Source organism: Athene noctua, chromosome 7 (genome assembly GCF_965140245.1).
Source record: "Athene noctua chromosome 7, bAthNoc1.hap1.1, whole genome shotgun sequence".
Taxonomy (NCBI): domain Eukaryota; kingdom Metazoa; phylum Chordata; class Aves; order Strigiformes; family Strigidae; genus Athene; species Athene noctua.
The window spans coordinates 21986026-22006379 of NC_134043.1; the positions used below are offsets into that span (position 1 = coordinate 21986026).

The 20354-nt window shown below is 42.8% G+C and overlaps 1 protein-coding gene across 4 annotated transcripts in view; it reads left to right on the forward strand.

The window, feature by feature from the left end:
* The first annotated feature begins 693 nt into the window (after positions 1 to 693).
* CERS6 (ceramide synthase 6) overlaps positions 694 to 20354 on the forward strand; it is a 128884-nt gene continuing 109223 nt past the window's right edge. For 2 of the 4 annotated variants that reach the window (XM_074910681.1, XM_074910682.1), the window contains exon 1: positions 1074 to 1421. In XM_074910681.1, coding sequence (XP_074766782.1) covers positions 1252 to 1421 — 170 coding nt within the window. In that variant the 5' untranslated portion in view covers positions 1074 to 1251. Of the gene's footprint in view, positions 829 to 1073; positions 1422 to 20354 lie in introns of those variants that run through there. The other 2 variants (XM_074910679.1, XM_074910680.1) reach the window with 2 other exon arrangements.

The window sequence follows — 20354 nt, forward strand, 5'->3', positions numbered from 1 at the left end:
TTCAGTAACCAGCTGGAGAGTGTGATGATACAGGGGAGAAAACTCTAGCCATCTAAAATTAAGTGAGGCAGGGCAGACAAAATAGTGACATCACAGAGGCAGTACACCTCCTGCTTGAAGTAATTTTCTGTGTGTCAAGACCACAAGGTGTATAGTCCAGCGACGATGCTAAAGCCTGCGAGCCACCTTTGCTGTAAAGCGTAGTGAGGACGGTTTTCCTCTTGCAGCTTGTCTTTAGCGGGACCGGGCTGCGAGATAAGGAACCGAAAGTAAAAACCTACGTACAGGCACAAAGGTTTCATTGAGCTGGGAGCGCAAAGCCACAGTCCTAGCCTGTTTTGTGGCTGGTGAGTGTTGTGCTCTCAGACACGTTTCCACGCCTCGGTTACGCCCGTTTGCTGTACGCGCATGCAGGCTTAAGTCATTGCCCGTTTCAGAGGGTCCTTTCAGGCGGGACAGAGCCGCTCCCCGGGGAGAGGGCGGAGAGCTGCGCTCCGGGCAGCGCTGACCCGCGCGGGGACCCGGCTGGGGCTGCCGCTGCCGGTCCGCGTGGCTGCGCAGAGCTCGGCAAAGGAGGGCGCCTCCTTGCTGCCATCTGCCTATTTAAATCAGGCGACAGGATTTAAATCCCTTCCTGGGAGCCCGGCAGCACCGCACGGCGGGTCAGCCCGGCTGAGCGCCGGGAGGAAGGAAGGAAGGAGGGGCCGGCCCGGCCGGCCGCGGGGTGACAAGGCGCGGCGCCTCCAGGCCGGTCCCAGCCGGGCGCTGCGCGCTGCTGCCGGCAGCCTCGGCCGCGGTGAGCGCCCCCGGGACGGGGTCCCCGCTCCGGTGCGCGTTCGGTGGGGGGGCTGCTCGGCGGGGCAGGGGGGCGGCGGAAGGCTGGGGCTGCCCGCCCGGCGGGGCCGGCCCCGGGGCCGCCTGAGGCGCGCGGCGGGCGCCGGGGCAGCGGCGCGGCGGGGCGCGGGCGGGAGCCAATGGGGGCCGGCGCGGCCGTGTGACAGGCGGGGCGGCCGCTGCCCCCGCCGGGCGGCCGGGGCGGGGGGCCGGGGCGGGGAGCCGGCGCGGCTCGGCTCAGCGCGGCACAGCGCGCCGCGCCGCTCGGCAGCAGCGGCAGCATCTGCGGCTGCGGGGCTGACACACGCCTCCATCCTCCTCTCCCCCGGCAGCCGCTCGCACACGCCTCGCCACGGCGAGGGAGGCCGGCGGGCGGAGCGGAGCGGAGCGGGGGGCGCCGCGGCAGACAAAGCAAAGATGGCAGGGATCCTCGCCTGGTTCTGGAACGAGCGGTTCTGGCTGCCGCACAACGTCACCTGGGCGGACCTGCAGAGCACGGAGGAAGCCGCCTTCCCGCAGGCGGAGGACCTCTACCTCGCCTTCCCCCTGGCCTTCTGCATCTTCATGATCCGGCTGCTCTTCGAAAGGTAACGCCGAGCCGCCCGCGCCGCCCCGGGCTCGGCGGGGCTGGGCGGGCCGCGCGCCTTGCGGCGGCCGCTCGCCGAGAGGCAGCCGGGGAGCGCTGCCTGCCCGGCGTCCCCCTCCCGCCGCCGCTTCTCTCCCGGCCTGGCCTGACTCTTACGTTTTCCCTCCCCCCTCGGCCGGTCACGTAGCGGGCCCGGCACAGGAAGGTGGAGGGGCTCGGCGGGAGCCGGCGCTCCGCTCCCGCTGCCCGCCGCGGGCGCTAGGAGGCGAGGTCTCCCCGGGAATGGGCGCAGCCCTCGTTCCACCTGCGGCGGCCGCGGCGCCCTGGCCCGGCGCTGGTGGCGGGGGGAGGAGAAGGGTCCTTCGGCACCGGTGCGAGCCGGGATCTGCCCGCCCGCGGGCCGCTGCCGCGTCCTGCCCGCCCCCCTCAGGGAAGCCCCGTAAGAAGCGCTGCGGGGCCGGGGCGGGCAATTGTCCCGCCAGGAGAGTTTACCCGTGCCCCGCCGCAGGGTCACTCTCTAGCGAGCAAAGCGCGGAGGGGGCGGTGCTGCGCGCACCCTGCGCGGCCGCGGGGCTCGCTGTGACTCTCGCCAGCTGGCCCCGGGCGGCAGCGGGGAGCGGGCGGCGAGCGCCGGCCCAGGGTGAGCCCCGCGCGGCTCAGCAGCGCTTTGCTGGGCCGGTTCGCGCGGTGGCGGCGTGAACGGCCCGCGCCAGCTCAGCGCCGTCGGGGAGCAGCGGCTCGGTGAAGGAGCGCTCCGGGCGCCGTTCGTCACCGAACCAAACTCGCCGTTCTTTGAGACTGCTGAACTCAAAGCACACGTTTCACAGCCATATAAATGCATATATATGGGTATTTAAACCCAAGACGTCAAGCTAGCGATTGGTCAGCAGCGACTGTTTATTTTCTGTGGGTGCTTCCTTACGGGTGTTCGACAGGCCGCCTGTCACGGGGAGGCAGCCGAAGCGGAGCGGGTTGCTCACTTGCGCCGGCTTCTGTGCCGCCCGAGAAAGGTGGTGTTCCCTCCTTCTGCAGAGAACAAAAGCACGATTCCCTCTGCCAACACCTACGTGTTCTCAGTGCTGTCTTCTCGGCAGTGCTCATAGCCTAGGGTAGTCAAGGAAGATAAAGGGAGACCAGTAGTTACCTACCACGTGCCAGAGAAAGGCCATCAAGATGCTTTAAAAATTCTGAAGTAGCTGATCTGCGAGGTAGCACTCTACATCCCCTAACCCTAAGCATTACCCTGCCCTGATTAGAATATGGCACCTGTGACTTTGTTTGTGAAAAACTTGGCTGTTTTCATGACTCAGTTGAGAGGACCCTATTTGTTTTAAAAAATAAGCGGTCGTGGGCTGTTGTTAACTTCTGTGTGGCTTTACCGATTTAACAAAAATGACAGCGAAACTTGTGGTCTGCCTGAAGATCTGAGGTTATCACAAGTTAATTTAAATGCTTATCCTGAGTTAAATACTGCAATATAGTTACAATTTGAGTGCCGAGTATTACTTAGATAAGGTCAAGTCGTTAGTAGTTTTTCCTTTGCAGTCTGTACAATGTGTACTTTTGAGCACTAAAAGTGGGTGCGTGATGTTGCATCTCTTGCCATCTGAACTGCAATATGTATCACAGCAGGGCTGCATTCAGATGGAGGAACAGTTAGTCAAGGGAGACAATTTCAGCCTAGACTTAGAATCATGTTGTTTCTGGTAGTTCTGATGTGGCTGTTGTTAGCATCCCCAGAAGCTACTGTGATTATTTAGTAGTCTGTATCCACTCCCTCTGGTTATTTTTCTTCATTCAGTTAAAGTACTTTTAAATTTTGCAGTACATTATATTTTTAAGTATTAGTTATACAGACAATCAGTATGTTTTCATAATTCTCTTATATTTGTTAGGCTAACTTTGAAATTTGGATCTGGAAATATGTCCTGCTAGCCTGAGAGTAGGTGAGAGACCTCCAAAGAGGTTTTATTAACAACTTTTTAAGTATTTTTTCCTTTTTAATTTCAAATCAATTGCAAAACTCCACTGTGAGAGTAGAATCAGGCTGTTTTGTGTAGGATTAATCCACGCAGCATGGTACAACTGTGATTTTTCATGTAGAGCATTTTATTAAAGTAGATTGAGTAAAAGTGACTGGACCTGCTTCCACTGATCAGAGCAGGGGTATTGTCTTTGACTTGAATGGGGGAAAGATCAAGCCTTATTATTTCTAATGAGTAATTCATTTTGTTAGACCTCTGTCCTTTTTTTGTTGGGAGCCACAGAAATGCCTCATGGCATAATTAGTTGAAGGCTTGCAATTACTTCAGTTGATAAAGCTATACAAGATCTGGAAGGGAAAAGGAGAGGAGTATCTGTTAAACTGGTAATTTTTCATGCTTCTGTGTGTTAAAACAGCTATATTTTTTTCCTTTCAAAACTCAAGTTGTGGATGACTGATGCTGTACACGCTACATCCTGGAATGAGCTTTTGCAGATGTGTAACAGTTCCCTGTTTTTGCAATGGTATCAACTAAAGAAAAAATAAAAATAGATGCTGTAATAGATTAAAAAACAAAACAAAACAAACCAGCTCTACTTTAAATCCATGGTTGTACTGCAGTATTTGTAACCAATGTATTCTCTATTTTTGTGTTGTAAGATACCTAATACAGTTGCCCTTGTGAATCTTTACACTGGTAGGTGAGCAGCCACAAGGTGTTAAGAATCTGATTACCTATTTTATATCCATTATTTTCAGACTCCTTCACAGCAGCTGACTGCTAGGCTGCTGGAGCAGTGTGGTTTTACTTCCCTTGCTATGAAGGGTGACTCACTTCATGGATCTTTACAGTAGTAAGAAATAGGTTTGGGGGAGCTGTGATATGGACTTTACGTGTCTTCACTTACAAAATTCTTGATATGCCTAGGGGATAAAACTTGACATGCTAAGGGTTAAAAGTTGACTTTATAGATGTTTATATTATACTTGTGTGTACATATTAGCAGGTGCAATTGAAATGACTGAACTTGGAAATCTTGCTGTATGCATATTCATAGAGTTAATCCTACTGGGATATTTTTTTGTTACTGGCTTGGTGAGTCAGCTAACCAAGCAGGAAAATAATTTAGATACTTCTGAATATTTTTTCTTTTTTTTTTTTTTTTTTTTCAGATAAACTACTTTTTGTTGATTTCCTTGTCCTGCCACCCCTGACCAGCACTCTTGAATGAAAGGAAAAAGTAGATTAGAACATTAAATGTATGCTTAATCGCTTTGGCAATTGGATCTGATGAGTGCTCTTGAAATAAGCTTTGCTCTCAGGTATAATCTCATAACCATGAGATTTAGTGGATCTATCTACTGAGGCCATCATAGTTATGGATGAGGTGCTAAAATACCTTAAGAGCCTTTTCTCTTCACTTCCTTCTCATTCATCTCTTTCTTTAAACACAAAGTGCATTTTAGAAACCTATAATAACTAAGCACAAAGATAGTGTTACCTACTATTTTGGAAGATGGCAGGAGTTCAGCAATGCAGTAGTAATGTGGGGATATATTTCTTCATAGTATCCATCCATTTTGTGTGTCTTACTACTTTTTAAAGGCATGTAAGTAATTAAGGATCCCCCCCCGTACTGTGTAGTGCCTTCACCTATAAGGAGATAATGTAAGTGCTCAATAATACCAGTCTTTGTCTCCCCGGATCCTTTTCAGGACCCTTTCTAGTGTGGGCAACAAATGAAAGCTGAATTGAAACTGGCCTTACTAATAGCAGGGTGTTGTAGTTTTGATTGGCCTAAAAAAATTAAAGAAACCTCTGTTATTCTGGGCAAATACAATTTTTCTTGTTTATTTTATGGGATCACATAGCTCTTCTCCCTCTGTGCTAGACCTCACTGCTCAAAAGCAGCAGCCTTTCCTATCCTCCCAAACATGTCATCTGTGAGAGGTGCGTGGTTAAATGGAAACAATGTTCACCCAGCAATCAGTGTGTCTGTTGGACACAAAACAAGAGTAACGCACTGCTGCTTTAGAGACTTCTCTCAAGGGAGAAGTTGACTGAATCCTCCAAAAGAAGTGCTAACCAAACAGATTTCTGATGTGGTTCAGCAATTATGAGTCCGGTAGTCTGATATTACTGCTTTCGTTACAACTTGATGCATCTACTCAAGTTTTTCATATCTCATCTTTGCATTGCAGTTGCAGTATACTTATTTCCCTCACCTTTTAAGCAGCAGTTTGGGCTCAGATCTAATGAGATAGCTCTATAAATCAGCAAACTAGGCTTATAATGCCTTTAGTGTCCTCTGGCCTCGGCAGGTGGGGGGTGGACAGTTCTCAAAGACAAAGCTGATATTCCTTGGTTGATGGAATGGCTCATATGGTCAGAGATAGCTTGATTATATATAGGAACAGTCCTCCAGCTGCCCTGATTTAAACTGAGCCAGCCTCATCATTTACTATCAGTCAGATCAAGATACTCTAGACATTGAGTGTATGGAAATTCATGGCTTTTGTATGACATTTTGCTTTTATAATGTTAATTCAGCCTCAAAGGTAACCTCAGCTGACTCTTATTCTCTTATTTAGTATGACACAGTAGAATTCCCAGTGGATCAGGGTGACATAATACAATGATTCTGTATGTGCGTGTATATGTGTATATATATAATTTTGCTAACTGTAAAAATTCATTCAGGTGACAACATGTTAAAGCCTTGCAAGTGTTTCTGGTATGTGGTCTATACATATGAATTTGATTTTTGTAATCCCTAAGTAATCATCTAGTATCAGTGATTTCTTACAACAATAAGGAGGCTAGACAGGATACAGAATTTGGGAGTGTATAAACTTGGTGCATTTGCAGCAGCCCAGAGCATTATCTGGGGAGGTTCAGTGGTGCAGTGGGCATTATTTCTGTAAAAATTTGTTTGTAGGCTGTGATATTTGTATATGTCTTGATTAGTTTCTGGTGTGTTAGGTGAAATCTGATTGTTCAGGTATAATTCACTTGTATGTAAGTGCGTGCACATGTTCACTGACAATAACTTTCTCAGGTTTTTTTTTCTCTATTTTGCTTTATAATTTATTTTTTTCATAAGATAACCTGTAAGGGGTTTTTTGCTTGATTACTGTCTAATAAATGCTTAGTTCAGCTAAAATGGAATAGGACATTGAAATGGATAACTTTCTAAGAAAAGACACAGTTGATGTAAAGAAGATAACCGAAAAAGTTATTTTTAAACTATAAATTGTATCTTGCTAATTGTGCTATCTGTCTTTCTGTGTTTCTTTTCATCAGTTATTGATTTTCTGTCATTTATAATTTTATTTATGTAACCAGTTTTTGTTTCCTAGGGTTGCAGTGTTTGAGCTTCAGCTACTAACACTAAGTAGATTCTTCACAACGAAATGATTGTTTTTACCTGGAGAGCCATTGTCTGTTGTGGCGTTGATGAAGCTCTGTCTTACCAGCTCTGACCAGTGCAGTGTAGGCTCATGCACCTTGGCTGTGTCTGTGTTGGCTGGTATGCATCTCTGTTCAGGTGTAAGCTGAGAATGTTCCTTTGAAAGAAGGTAGAGTGGATAAAATGCATACTATTTAAATGTCCTTTGTAAAGGACCATTTATAGACGCACATTAGTGCCAATCTTAAAATTGGGAGTTAAATGGGAAATACACGTTGAGCTCCAGTAGAGAATGCCATTAAAACCGATTTCTAAAATATCCAGGTGATGGAAGTATGACAGCCTAACCACAGTTTGGCTGAGGGGAAGGTTTCAGTGACAGGTCACTAGTGGGTACTGGGCCAGAGCTGCTCTAAGTGGGGGTTTGTCTTGAGTGCAGATTCCAGTTACTGTTAGAAATGCCCTTTAAGTTCCTGCCTAGATTCCTGTAACTGTGAAGTTGGATCCAAATTGCCTGTGGCTCTTTCAGTTGCTCCTACTTCTGCCTCTGTAGCTGATTAACAGGCATTTGCTAAGAATTTGTTTTCTGAAAAAGAAGAGCTTCTGGTATGCTGCCTCTTTCTACACATCTGCAGACCAATGTCTTACTAAATACTTTGCATGGACTAGTAAATTAACATATGGGGAAATCTGTTTCCTTGACTCAATCTCTGTTATCTGTCAACAGGGTAGTGAGGAAGGGGATACCTGAGCTCAACAGCACGTACTTGACTAGTTTTGTTTTGTTTTGTTTTTTCCCCCCCAACAGTTGTTAAATATCTCGGTCCTACAGTAGTTTGACAATTAGTATTTGGGGTTTCTGAGCCTGTCTTAAGGTGGTCTTGGAGTTTTGACAAGAAAGTTAAAATTACAGCATGAAGGTATGTAACTTTCATAAGTGATGCAACCTTATATAATATTCAATAGTATGTATATGATGTGTATCAACAGTTCCTTGGAAGTGTTTATCTAACACCTTGATTGTTCTGTGGTTTTGCACACCAGTGACTCCCTTCACTCATTGGGCACTTACAGATTTTGGGGGTGCAGGTGGGATGGGCATTCAGGTCAAGGGGAAGGGAGGGAAATGTGGGTTTCTGATCACTTTGAAGAGAAGGAATTACTAATGTCTTACTTAAGGTTTTTCTGGCAATCAGATGGGCTAAGATCTTCTGTCCTCTCTGAGGAAGTCAGTCTCTTTAGCACACGGTCCTTACAAAAGACTAACTCTGCCATCAGTTTCTCACAATGGTGATACCTTATTGCTTATTCTGAAGTAGTCAAATTGTGGCTGAGGTGGGAGAGCTGGAATGTTCAGTGTAGCCAGCTGCGATCTTAGAGGCAGTTTACATAATGCAGTGGACCTGTAACACAAAGCCATGACTTCTGTACCGAAAGCAGAGAGTAAACTTTAATGATTTTTTTTTTTTTTTTTTTCCCCTATGTAGTTACTAAATCTCATAATTTCAGATTTTGCCTTTGGAAAGCTTTCATACTGCTAAGCAATCGTGAAGCCTCATGTAACTCTTATTGATGTAGCATAATCAAATTTTATCTCCCAAGTTAACTGTCTGGACAATTACTAAGAATGTCTAAGAGCAGTAAAGAAGCATAACATTCAGTTAGCAGTGTTGTGTATTTTATAATATGTAAGATACATAGATATTTGTGTATTGGCTATTAATCCAAGTTACCTTTTGCACAGGTAGGAACAGAATGCTAAGGTTCTCCAGACTACCTTGTATTACTGAATCATCTTTCAGGTTCACTAACCTAAACCTCATTTCAGTAATATAAATGATGCACTTTAAAGTTTGGTCTGGAATGATGAAAAGCCTTCTTTTGGCCTCACAGCTCACACTAAGATGGTTAAAGCAATATTTCTAAATCACTTGCATTTTTTGTCTGTGTGAGTGCAGTGAAAGGTTCTTTTTAATAGTATCTTCCCTGTCTTGGTTTCTCCTGTATGGACTGGGGGGAAATAACCTGTAGTACTGTATTAAAAAAAATAAATCTAGCTGACCTAATTACACTGGTGTGTAAAACAGAGGTTAGAGCCTGGAGGATGTTCATTGTCATAAAATCTTAGATTCCTGGGGCTGTTTGAGTATATGTGCATGCATATATTTGTCTATCCTTTGTAACAAGCTAGTTGCTCTATGTTTAACAGTAATGGGATGACCCAGAGGAAAAAAGTGGCTCTGTTATTTACTATATGTGGTGTCATTGCACCTATTTATTGCCTATTTGCCATCCTCTGATATAAAGTTTTTTAGTTCTGCAAACAGGAGAAGGTGGCTTGATAGAACTGATGCTGAAATCATCACTTTGCAATTGGGATCTCTTCTCTCTTTTCTTTCCTGTTGCTGCCTGAATTCAGTTCTGTATGGCAGTGTATAGATACTGGGACTGTCATTTACTGTGTCCCTGGGACTCTCATCCTTACTGAGAAGAGAGTGGAAGCAGAGGCCACTCTCAGCTTCTACTTTGCTATGATGTTTGGCATCCTGTAGTTACACAGAACTTTAAACTATCAAAGCTGGTTTTGCACCAATACTGTTTACCTGGACAGATGGTACAAATGAGCATAACTGCCTAGGCTAATGAGAGATGCCTTTGTGCGGTGGAGGGAATTGCTTGTTTGGAAATAAGAGTGTGCTGTGCAGTGCAAAGTGAAGAGACCCTGCTTACTCAAAAGCAGTTGCTGATCACAGAAGTGAGTAATGTGAAAAGATCATCAAAGTGGTCAATGGTAATATCCCTTGTGATTACTTTTGCTTCTGTTGTGACTGTTTGATGTATCTGTTGCTGAGAGAAATGCAGTGGTCCACGTAGCTATAGACAAACTGCCTGGTGTGCTGTTGTGAAGGAGACAGTCTAAACAAGGTATGTTCTGTAAAAAGTACAGAAATGAGCCTTGATATGGCAACTGCTGAAACTTTGTAGCCGGGCAGCATAAATATGGAATGCTGGTCTAAACCCGTGGGCATTACAGCGTGACAAAGCAGACAAAATGTGAAATGAAAGTGACCTGAGAAGTTTTGGGGGCGGTGGGTGATCTCAGGTGGTGGTGAGCTCCTCTGACACACTTCTCAACCAGGAGGAGACCTGCTGGGTTGGGGAGCTGGAGGATTCCAGCCTCTCACCAGCTGATATCAGTGCTGTGGCTTTCCTGTGCATTGCCATAGCAAATGAGACCAGTGAGTCATCAAGACCAGAATCCCCCTTGCAACTGTTGAGACCAGTTGCTTCTGTTGAAAACAAAGTTTTAAGTCATGAGTGGGAATGTCCCTGTTGACAAGCTTTTCTGCAGTTGTCCATTAGACTTTCTTGAACTTCCTTCTGTTTACTACTTGCAGTTGTCCAAAGCATGCTGCTGGACGAGATGATCGGGTCCATTGGGTATATTTATTTCTCTTACAGGCATCATGTTGGAAAGAAGCCATTGAGAAAAAGAAAAGCACGTGGTTAGACCACACGCAGGAGCATGTTTTGTATATATTGAAGTAATAATTGGGTGGTTGATACTTATCTGTCAGCTTTTCCCACACATCTAGTATGAGAGAAAGGAAAGAACTGATATGATAAGAGAGTAGCCTGAAAATATGAACAGTTGCAGTGCTAAACACTTCCCAGGATTACAACACCTACTGTACTAAATTAACTTTGCAGTGATTGCATTGATGTGATTATGACAAATTGAACTGCAAATGGAGTCCTGGGAGTGCTGGTGGACAACAAATTGAACATGAGCCAGAAGTGCACCAGCAGGATTGGGGAAAGCTTTGCCAGCAGGTCAAGGCAAGGGATTATTCGTCTGTACTTGGCACTGATGAGGCCATGTCTGGAGTGATTAATCTGGTTTTGGTCTCCCCTTGACAAGGTGTGAACATACTGGAGTAAGAGCAATGAAGGGCTGCTAGGATGATTAAGGATTTGGAGCATCTGATAGATGAGAAGAGGCTGAGAGCTGAAACCGTTTGGTCTGGAGAAGAGAAGGGTTAGGGGGATCTTAGAAGTGTGTAAAACTACCTGATAGGGAGACTAAGGAAGGGAGAGCCAGACTTTTCTTAGTGGTGTCCAGTGAAGGGACGAGAGACAACAAGCAACTGATATTCAGGAAATTCTGTTTAAACATGCAAACAAACTTTTTACTGGGATGCTTGTGGAATGTTGGGTCAGGTTATCCAGACAGGTTGTAGAGTCTCCACTTGTGGAGATACTCAAAACCCAACAGGACACAGTCCTGCTCTAGTTGACTGTGCTGTGAGTAGGGTGCTGGACTTGGTTATATCCAGAGGTCTCTTCCAACTTCAGTGATTCTGTAAAATCATAAACCTCACTAAATGGCATGCTTTCACAATGCAGGGCACCAAGGTGCTCCTGGGATCCTACATCTGTATGAAATTTGTAAACTGTATTGGAAACCTGAATAGGTGAGGATTAGGTTGAAGTTCACTGTAAGCTTGCTGGAGAAACTTAATTAGGGCAGAGCACATAACACTTGATTGAATGGACATCTGGATTTTCCATTTGCTGTAGAATGGATCTTTTGGTTTTATTGTAGTCTAGCATGTGAACAGGAAGGACATTAATCTAAGAAATAGATGTGGATCTCCTCTGCCTAAGACAGGAATTACCTTGTGGGTACCCAAAATGAAGTCTGAGTTGCTGGAGTATGAACGCATTCTGTTCCCTTCTAGGATCAATACTTTGAATCTCCTACAGCATTAAATTTTATTATAATGAGCAATTTTGAGGATAATTTTAGTTTTGTTCCCCTTAAGTTGATTCTTCTCCACACTGCAATATCTTCAAGATCATTCTGGTTTTGGAAAAAAATTCACAGCACGAGTTGCTTAGAAGACAGGGAATGTTGATCGCATGCCTTACTGGAAAAGCTTTTATTCCCTTTATGTTCAAGATAATAAGAGGAAATCAGTCGGGGGGGGAGGGGAGAAGAGAGAAGCCACTCTAGTTCTAAATTCACTAATTGTTCATACAGGTAATATACATATAGTTGTAAATATATATATATGTATGTGTGTGTGACACAGTGGCATCATATCAGTCTGAGGTAATACTTTTTTTCCCTATTTTATTAAAAAATCTTTAAATAAAAAACTTTTAAGAGCAGCTATAAATTATTGACAGGTCTAGAAAATGAGATACTTAGAAATGTCAGTTGTTGGGATGATAATGCCATTTGATATTTGACACAAGAAACGCACCCTATATCCTACTTAGAGGAGCTCTTGTGTGTGCTAACCTGAATTTGTTATTTTCTAGAGCATTTATAGGAAATGTGAAAAATATTTGGTTTTCTTCCAGTTTGGAATGAAATGGAAATTCAGAAATGTCAAAATTTTGTCAGGAACAGATGTCCTGACTTTCAGCCAGCACTGATAAATGGATCTGGTTACAAGAGAACGATGTAGAGATAAAAATGAGATCTCTATAGCATTTTGTTGTGAGGTTTTTTGTTTGGTTTGGTTTTTTAAATCTCTGAACAAGTCGATTTTCTTGAAAATAGGCTGATGGTTTGCTAGAATCATGGCAAGAGCTCAAACCTCTAGCCTGGCATTTACCTTCAGTTGTCAAGATGAAAAGTGCAATAGCAGAAATGGAAGAACACCACTTCATCTTGCTTACTCTTCCATTGAGAGCTGACTTCAGGGTCTGAAGAGAAAATAGCACTTTGTATCCATCACCATAGCACTACTTGTGTTTTGCCTTGTTTCCTGATGGGAATTGACTCAGGCATAACACCGGAGTGTTTTAGACCTTTAAATAATAATGACAAATCTCTTATTCAAGTAAGGTGTTTTAATGAATAGAAGTTACCTTGAAGCATCTGCTTTTATGCTTACTAAGTGCATTGTAGGTAAATAGTGGTCCCTATTCTGGAGGGTGGATTTAGTGGTGGTATGGGGTTTTTGTGGGGGTTTGTATTTTATTACCATGCTTTCATTTGTAACTTGAAACATGACATCTTTGAAACACCAGGGATGTATGAATATACAGCTAGAATTTAGGATTCTGATTGGTTCACATCTGCTATGGAAGCTGCCTGTTAATGATTTTAAAAGAATGCATTGTTCTGGGGCAAAGCATATGCTTCAATGACACTTTTAACTCTCTCTCGCACTTCTCATCTTAAAGCTGTGCCCCCATCTCAGAATAAATTTCCCTTACATCTCATTAAAATTAATGTTTATTCCAGTATTTCTTGCTATGCATCTTTCTGATCTTCATCTCTTTTTCTGTATGCCCCATAAATGTTTTCTTGTCATGCATCTGCTCCCATCTTATTTTTTCTTCTTATTTTCCTCTTGTTGATCCAGCCTGCCTTTGAACAAAAGCTGTCTATCCTTGCATAATGATCTGCAGAGCTGCTGGTGGCAAACAAAGATAGATCTGAAGTTTCTGTCTTGAGGTCTGTCCGTTGCTGCCCAGCTCTGTGTATGGGAGAGGCAGCAACTGAAATAAAGAGAAAGCAAAGTTTTTTGCCCCTCTTCAATGCTATTATAGTGTGTAGTGACTCTAGCATTCAGATAAGCGTCTCTTCAATTACACCTTTATGGAAAAGCAGTGGTAAGACCATCACAGACTCCTAACATAGCTTTTAAAATGGCATTTAATTGCAAAAGCAGCCATAGGGGAAGGCCTGCTGAGTGCAGGCCTGTGTAGGAAGAGGGGTTGGGGTTGCGGAAGGGTTTCAAGCTGATCCTAACTTTGTCAAGGATCTTTCTCAGTTCGGTGGAAGAATATGTTGGTCATCTTAATCACAAAAACCTCAAAGTGTTTATTAGGAAAAAGCATCACTTCTTTCACATTTTATTTCTATAAAGTCCTGTATCCATACCAGGAAATGTTCCTTGAAAAATAGCTTGGAAATAACCCAAGTGCATTGACTAAGAAAATGATGTTATCTGCTAAATAATCTGCCATCCTCTCCCAGCTCTCAGACTAGAGCACAGCACAGTAAGAAACCATATACAGAGAAGGAGGTAGCTGTCAAAGCAAGGATGTTGCCAGCTATGTGGTCTGTAGAGTGTTTCACAGAGCAAGGAGAAGGTGATGTTGATTTCAGTCTTCCATATTATCCAGTGCTTTGTGTGCAGTCTCCAAATGACTTCTGCTTCACTTGAATAACTGGGACTGACCGTAGACCAGAATAGGAAGGTGTTAGTATGGACTGTTGTTTGATTTTATTTTTGTTTGTTTATGGTGGTGGCCCCCTGTCTTGGGGAAGGCTTGTTGAAATGAAGAGCCAAGGCATTAGTTACCAGTCTCTTCACTTTTCTTCTCATTGATATAATTCTGTGTAGACATTCCAAATAAGGAGCTAGATTAGTTCATCTTCATATGTAAAAATGGTCTTTGGAATCCAGGTGTTACCACTTGCATCTGGTCACCTCTTTCAGACTTGTGTTAATTTCACCTGGGGCTCCTGCAAATCTCTTCCAAAGGTTTAGGCCTGCCTGTTGCAGATGGGCCAGTAAATCCTAAATCATACATGAAAAAAAAAAAAATGCAGTGATTAGGGACTTTCATGCTTCCTGCCCAGTGACTTCCTACAGTTTTCTGTGAAATCTCCTGGAGTCCATACATCAGACTAGCTTTCCCTCTTGGAACATCAGAATTTGCTTTCCTATATGAATTTTAATGTAAAGAGTGCATTAATTTTGTGAAGCTGTATTACATGCATAGAGAGCTTTGTCACATGATCTTATTTGATTATTTGCATATAGTAAGGTCTGCTGGTGTAAATCAGTTTGTTTGAGGGGTCAGACTTATTTATATCAGTTGAGGATCTATATTATTCTTCAATGTAATTTATTTACTCACAAAGGTTCTGAATCTGATCTGCCAATATTTATTAGAAATTAGCTTCTGCTGAGTTCTGGTGTTGTATCAGCATAAAATTTCTGTGAAAGACCAGAAATTGTATGTTGTTATGTATGGTTTTGTATAGTCATCTGATTACTGTTTTAGTAATTAAGACGCAGAAGCCATTCAACCTGTACACCTAGGCAGACATCAAGGATACATATTATAAACACAACTATTTTTTTAATTCCATTTTTCTTTCCTTGATGAAGTGCCACATTTCCACTCTCTCCCATTTTTTTTCAGAACTAGTAGTATGTGGGCATCCATGGAGTATTGTTCTGTCTGAAAATCTCACACATAGGCGTTAGTTAATATTTGATATTAACTAGAAAGACTTAAGCTTTTTTGACAGAGTAAGATGTGGGCCTCTGCTCCTGTGTGAGGTCAGCCAGAGGGATCACATGATAGCCTTGCTACTCCTTCCCTCAGTCTGTTTTGAACAAGAGCATCTTTAATCTCTAAAGGCATCAGGTCTGCAGCTCAATGACAGGCTGTTGGTAAGCACCTGGTGGACAGCTGTCTTGTGTCCTGCCCTGGTTCTGCTCTTGCACAAAGCTATTCCGTGGTGAAGAAGGTCTGATACATCTGTGCAGCGGTTGTAGCTCCTGTCAACACGTTTAGGCTGGCCTGGAAGGAGTATCCAGGTGTTGCCCTAATAGGCACTGTGCTGCAACTGCGTTGCTGTCAGTCCATGTGGCACGTAGCTTAGTGTGAACCCAGGTGTTCTGTGTAAACTGTAGTCACTGCCAGAGTTACAATAGAAGCATCTATTAATTCTGTTGAGTACACACAAACAGAAAAATAATTATGTTGATGACGAGGTTTGTTCCACATGTAGTCTCTAAGTCACAAAATCATCACAACTGAGGGGGGTGTTTGTACATGTAGATGTTAGTAGGTTATAATGATGACCTCCCCAGGCTTTTTCAACAAGTCTCCCACTCTACTTCCCAACAAGGTGCTCTTTTTGCCTTGCCTGGTAGCGCTTGCAGGTATTTATGTTGAATAACATGAAGAGGCCTCTGAATGAGTACACTTGCATAATGAAAAGTGCAATGGATCCATCCTCAATTTTCTTGCAGTCTCTCTTTAACCAAGCTCTCTTCGAATGAAGGTTTGGCAAATGTCCCCTCTTAACTTAGCCCACAATAGAGCAGTTATCAACCAGAAAGCTTAATTGCGGGAGTGGGCTCTGCATCCTCCAGAGGTGCCAGAACTCCAGCCTGTGGGACAGTGATTGGAAGTATACTAGTCTGGTTTTGCTGTTGACATTGAAAGAGTATGGCTTCTGGCCTTAGGAGGTCTAACTGAGTGTTATAGTAAGGCAGGGGACTGAAAATTAGTGTGCTCATATTCTCTGCTGATGATTTTGAGTGATCTATTACGTAGTCTTAGGGCCTGGGATCCTTTTTTATAATTTAAGCATAAAACCAGTAACTGCTTCTTGCTTCTAAAATGTTTTCACATTGTAATGAGAACTATCACAAAGAGCAAAAAGTTTTCAGAACTTGCTGCAAGGTGAGCCATTCTGCTGAATTTCTAAACCTCCTTCCCCTTGGATACTTTACAGTCTTACAGGTGCAATTGCTTCTGTTCTGGAATAACTTCAAAATGTGACTGGGATATATGAGGGTAGAGGAGAAGAAGGAAGATGGAAAGTTTCATCTCCACATTTGAATTTTCTGGGATATTTTTCTCCCCATCTCTTAAATAAGATTAGGTGTAAGATTCCAGTGACTGACAGTTGCCATCAACTACCAAGCATCCTGTTGTGGTTTAAACATGGCCAGCAGCCAAACACCACCCAGCTGCTTGCTTACCCTCCCCTGCCTGAGGATGAGGAAGTGAATTGGAGAGGTAAAGGGAGACTTGTAGGTTGAGATGAAAACAGTTTAATAATTATAATAAAATAAAATAATAACAATAATAGAAAGTACAAATGGTTAATGCACAATGTGACTACTCACTACCCACCGATACTGAGCCCATTCCTGGCTAGTGATCCCATTGTCCCAAGATCCCACAATTGCAATCCCAGAAACAAGGGAGAATCCCCTCCTTCCTGGCTGACCTTCTTATATACTGAGCATGATGTTACATGAATGTGGAATATTTCATTGACTAATTTGTGTCCAGTGCTCTGTCTGTGCTCCCTCACAGCTTCTTGTACACCTGCGCACGGGCAAGACATGGGGAGTTGGAGAGTCCTTGATCTCTCAACAACAGCTGAAAACATCAGTGTATTGTCAGCATTCTTCTCATACCAAATCCCATACTGGATCCAAAGCACAGCACTGTTCTAGCTGCTGAGAAGAAAACTTATCTCTATCCCAGCTGAAACCAGGACACATCCACTTCTAAAGAAATGCCATTAATCAATCTCATTTCTGCTTTGAGGAGGAGATACCTGGAATAAGACAAAATTAACTACAAAGCATGCAGAACTTGTGGGAATCCTCATTAAAAATCTGTTTTGGAGAACCCAGATCTTTGATAAAAGGCACTTGCAGTTATAAGCTCTAGCAGCCACGGAAGAGTTTGGCTTTTTTACTTTTCAACACTTTCTTAAATATTGTCTTGCCTGGAAATTTTCCAGCATATTACTTATATAAAAGAATACTCTTCATGGTAGCAAAATGCAAACTGTCAGACTATCTTAATTTTAATGCTATCACTTTGCTTTGCCATCCCTTTATAATGTGCCTGGAATAGATAAATGCAGGGTTGTTTTGGGTTTTTTCCCCTTCTTCATTCCTTACCTCTAAAGTTGTATTGAAAACATAATCATAGAGATGATGATGTAATATTTGCCTGTTCCAAAAGGGTGTTTTGAGATGCAGATCCATAAACCATGACAACAGCAGTACTCTATACCAAAGGGATGTGTCCTCTTTATTCAGCTAAAAAGAAAAAAAATTTAGAACACGTTAAAATCTGTATTTTAATAATGCTTTTGAACACCGGAATGCTATTTAGGACAGGGTATAAAAAGTTAGTATTTACAAAGTTCTTGTCCTATAATTGCTGTAAATTTAATGAAAAACTTTGTTTACTTTTAGGCTTTATTTATGACAGTAGTACACTAGTGCTGTGTACTTTGGCTTTCAGCTCATAGTTTTAGGCGTAGAACTTGATCCTGCAGCTGGAGTATTTGTGGTATAAATGAAGTAGTGATAAAATGTAATTTCTTTTGGTCTTACTGAGGAGCAGGCTGAGTGATTTTGGTGTTCCAAAGCCTCTTAACTAACAGTGTTAAAATAATGAGTAATAAAAACAAAAGTTGGAATACTTCTGTGCCATCAATAAATATTTGCATCTGACGTGACAGATCATGGCAAGTCAACCCCCTCATGCGTGTGAGTAATACAAATAAATTTTGTGGAGATACAGTGCAGCAACCACATGTCTTGTGGTGTGACAATCTGCTGCTCTTCAGTATCTTGACACTTTGGTTGCTTACTTAGAATTTAAAGTTTAGGGAATTAATTACGCCCTAAATTCTTCCTGTACTCACTAGATAAAAATTGTTAATGAAGAGGTTAAGGACCAGAGGTGGGAATGGGACAGAGAAGTAGAACTGGAAGAAGCACACAGGTCTCTTCTGGAGTGTGGGAGAGGGGAGTGAGACCAAAGATACAGCGTGAGGGGGGGAAAACATGACCATGACATATGGGTGTGCAGCTGGGAGGAATGCAGTGTAACCAGGCATACCCATTGGTTTGTTGTCACCAGAAACAACTGCTCCCTTCAGATACAATTTTGAATTCAAAGGTGTATGATAACACTTGTATCCTAGGAAAGGAAGAGACTTGGTGTCTGTGTGATTTGTCAGACTCAGGTTGTATAGGGGACAGATCTGAAAATTCCTAAGAAGAATTAAAATGTTACTTTTTTTTTAAGTAGGCAGTAGAAAGCCATAGTGTTTGTATCATTGCAATCCTCTCCCACATGGAAGGGTGTAGCATGCCCAGGCATCACCCCCACCTTCTTGCAGCATCTTTAATAAACACCGATTACAAATAAGAAAGAAAAGAAATGCCATCTGGCTAATGTGACACAAAATGATTATGGACTGGTATCTGTTTACCTCTCTTGATGGCATCCAGGTATCTGCCATTTGGGAGAGACAGCACCCTTGTTGCTGTTTCCAAATTAAGTAAAAAATAACCTTCCAGGTTTGGTTGGAAAATGTAGGTACTGTTACTTCTGGCAGGTCTTGGTGAGAGATAGGAGTCTCATCATTCACCAGAGCCCTGGATGGTCAGCGAGACTAGGAACACCAAAAGGAAATACAGGAGATTTGTATAAAACTTTCATTAGCATAGGTGAATTCCATCTGTAGAAGTTTCAAATAGTATTAAAACGAGCCAATTTCACCAATTTCTGATTGCTGAACTGAGAGTTCCAAAGACAGAGGGATTGCAGCTGGGCATGAGATGAGATGACACACGATAGCACGTCTGTACAGCCAGGAAGAATGGGAGATCTGGAAGATGGAGCAACTAGGTGAAATTTGAATCTGATGGGCCTTTTGTGAGAAAAGAAGAGAAATACTGTTACATGGAAGAGTTCTCTAAAGTCGATTCTAGCCTTTTCTTTGAACTGGTAAGGGCCCATTGCAACTGCCTGCCAAACTCTGCTGTTGACAAACCAAGACTGATAGAAGAATTCTTGATTTCAAGGTAGAGAACATTTTTAATCAGTTAGGCGAGGCATCCTTCATATCCTTAGGCTATCACAGTACAAAAAGTACTGCTTAAAATCATCTAGGTCAATTTACAGTGTGCTGCTCTGATGACTTGATTAGCACTAAAGGTTTATTTTATGATATTAAAAATAATGCCAAATAATTGTTCTTGCTTTATGCTATACTGTAAGGGAGTATTTGTGTGTGGATGTGTGCCTGTGCAAGAGAGGAAAATGGTAATGTTCTCTGGTAACCCAGAACAGCTATGATTGCCTGGATCATCTAGAAGCACAAGATGTTTTCAGCAATTAATTTATAGACTTAGCAGATGTTCATTATGGCGAGAACCCGATAAAAGACTGGTAGTATGTTTTCCTAATAACTGAAGCTTAGGAAAGAAATCCACAAACTTTTATTTCCTTATTGAGAAACACCTATTTCATACAGGAGATCTTCTGTTAAGTTTCTAGCTAGACTATCAGTCATAAGATGCTTTAATGATCTAGCAGAAGTAATTTAAACAATTGAAAAATTTTGCTTTCTTTATTCAATACAGTTTGACTGTTCTTGGGCACTGCTGTTGAATTGTATAAAACATTGGTTTGAGTAGCTTTTTAAATAAATGAAGGAAAAAGTAATTTTCAGCTTGGTCTATGAGTGCACTGTAATTTCAGCTGTTAGTTTAAAAGTGAAAATAAACTTTGTTTCAAGTAGAAAGCAAACCTAATTGAGAGTGCTGTTCTGCTAGACATCTTTAAAGAACAATGCCAGTTTCTGATTGAATTGTGGAACAAGAAATCATACTTCTGCAAATGAAGCTCATCAAATTATTGTATAATTTATCTATTGAACAGGATGCAGAAAAAAACATTTTGAATCTCAGACTGTATTTCTCATCGTTTAGGTAAATACAGGCAT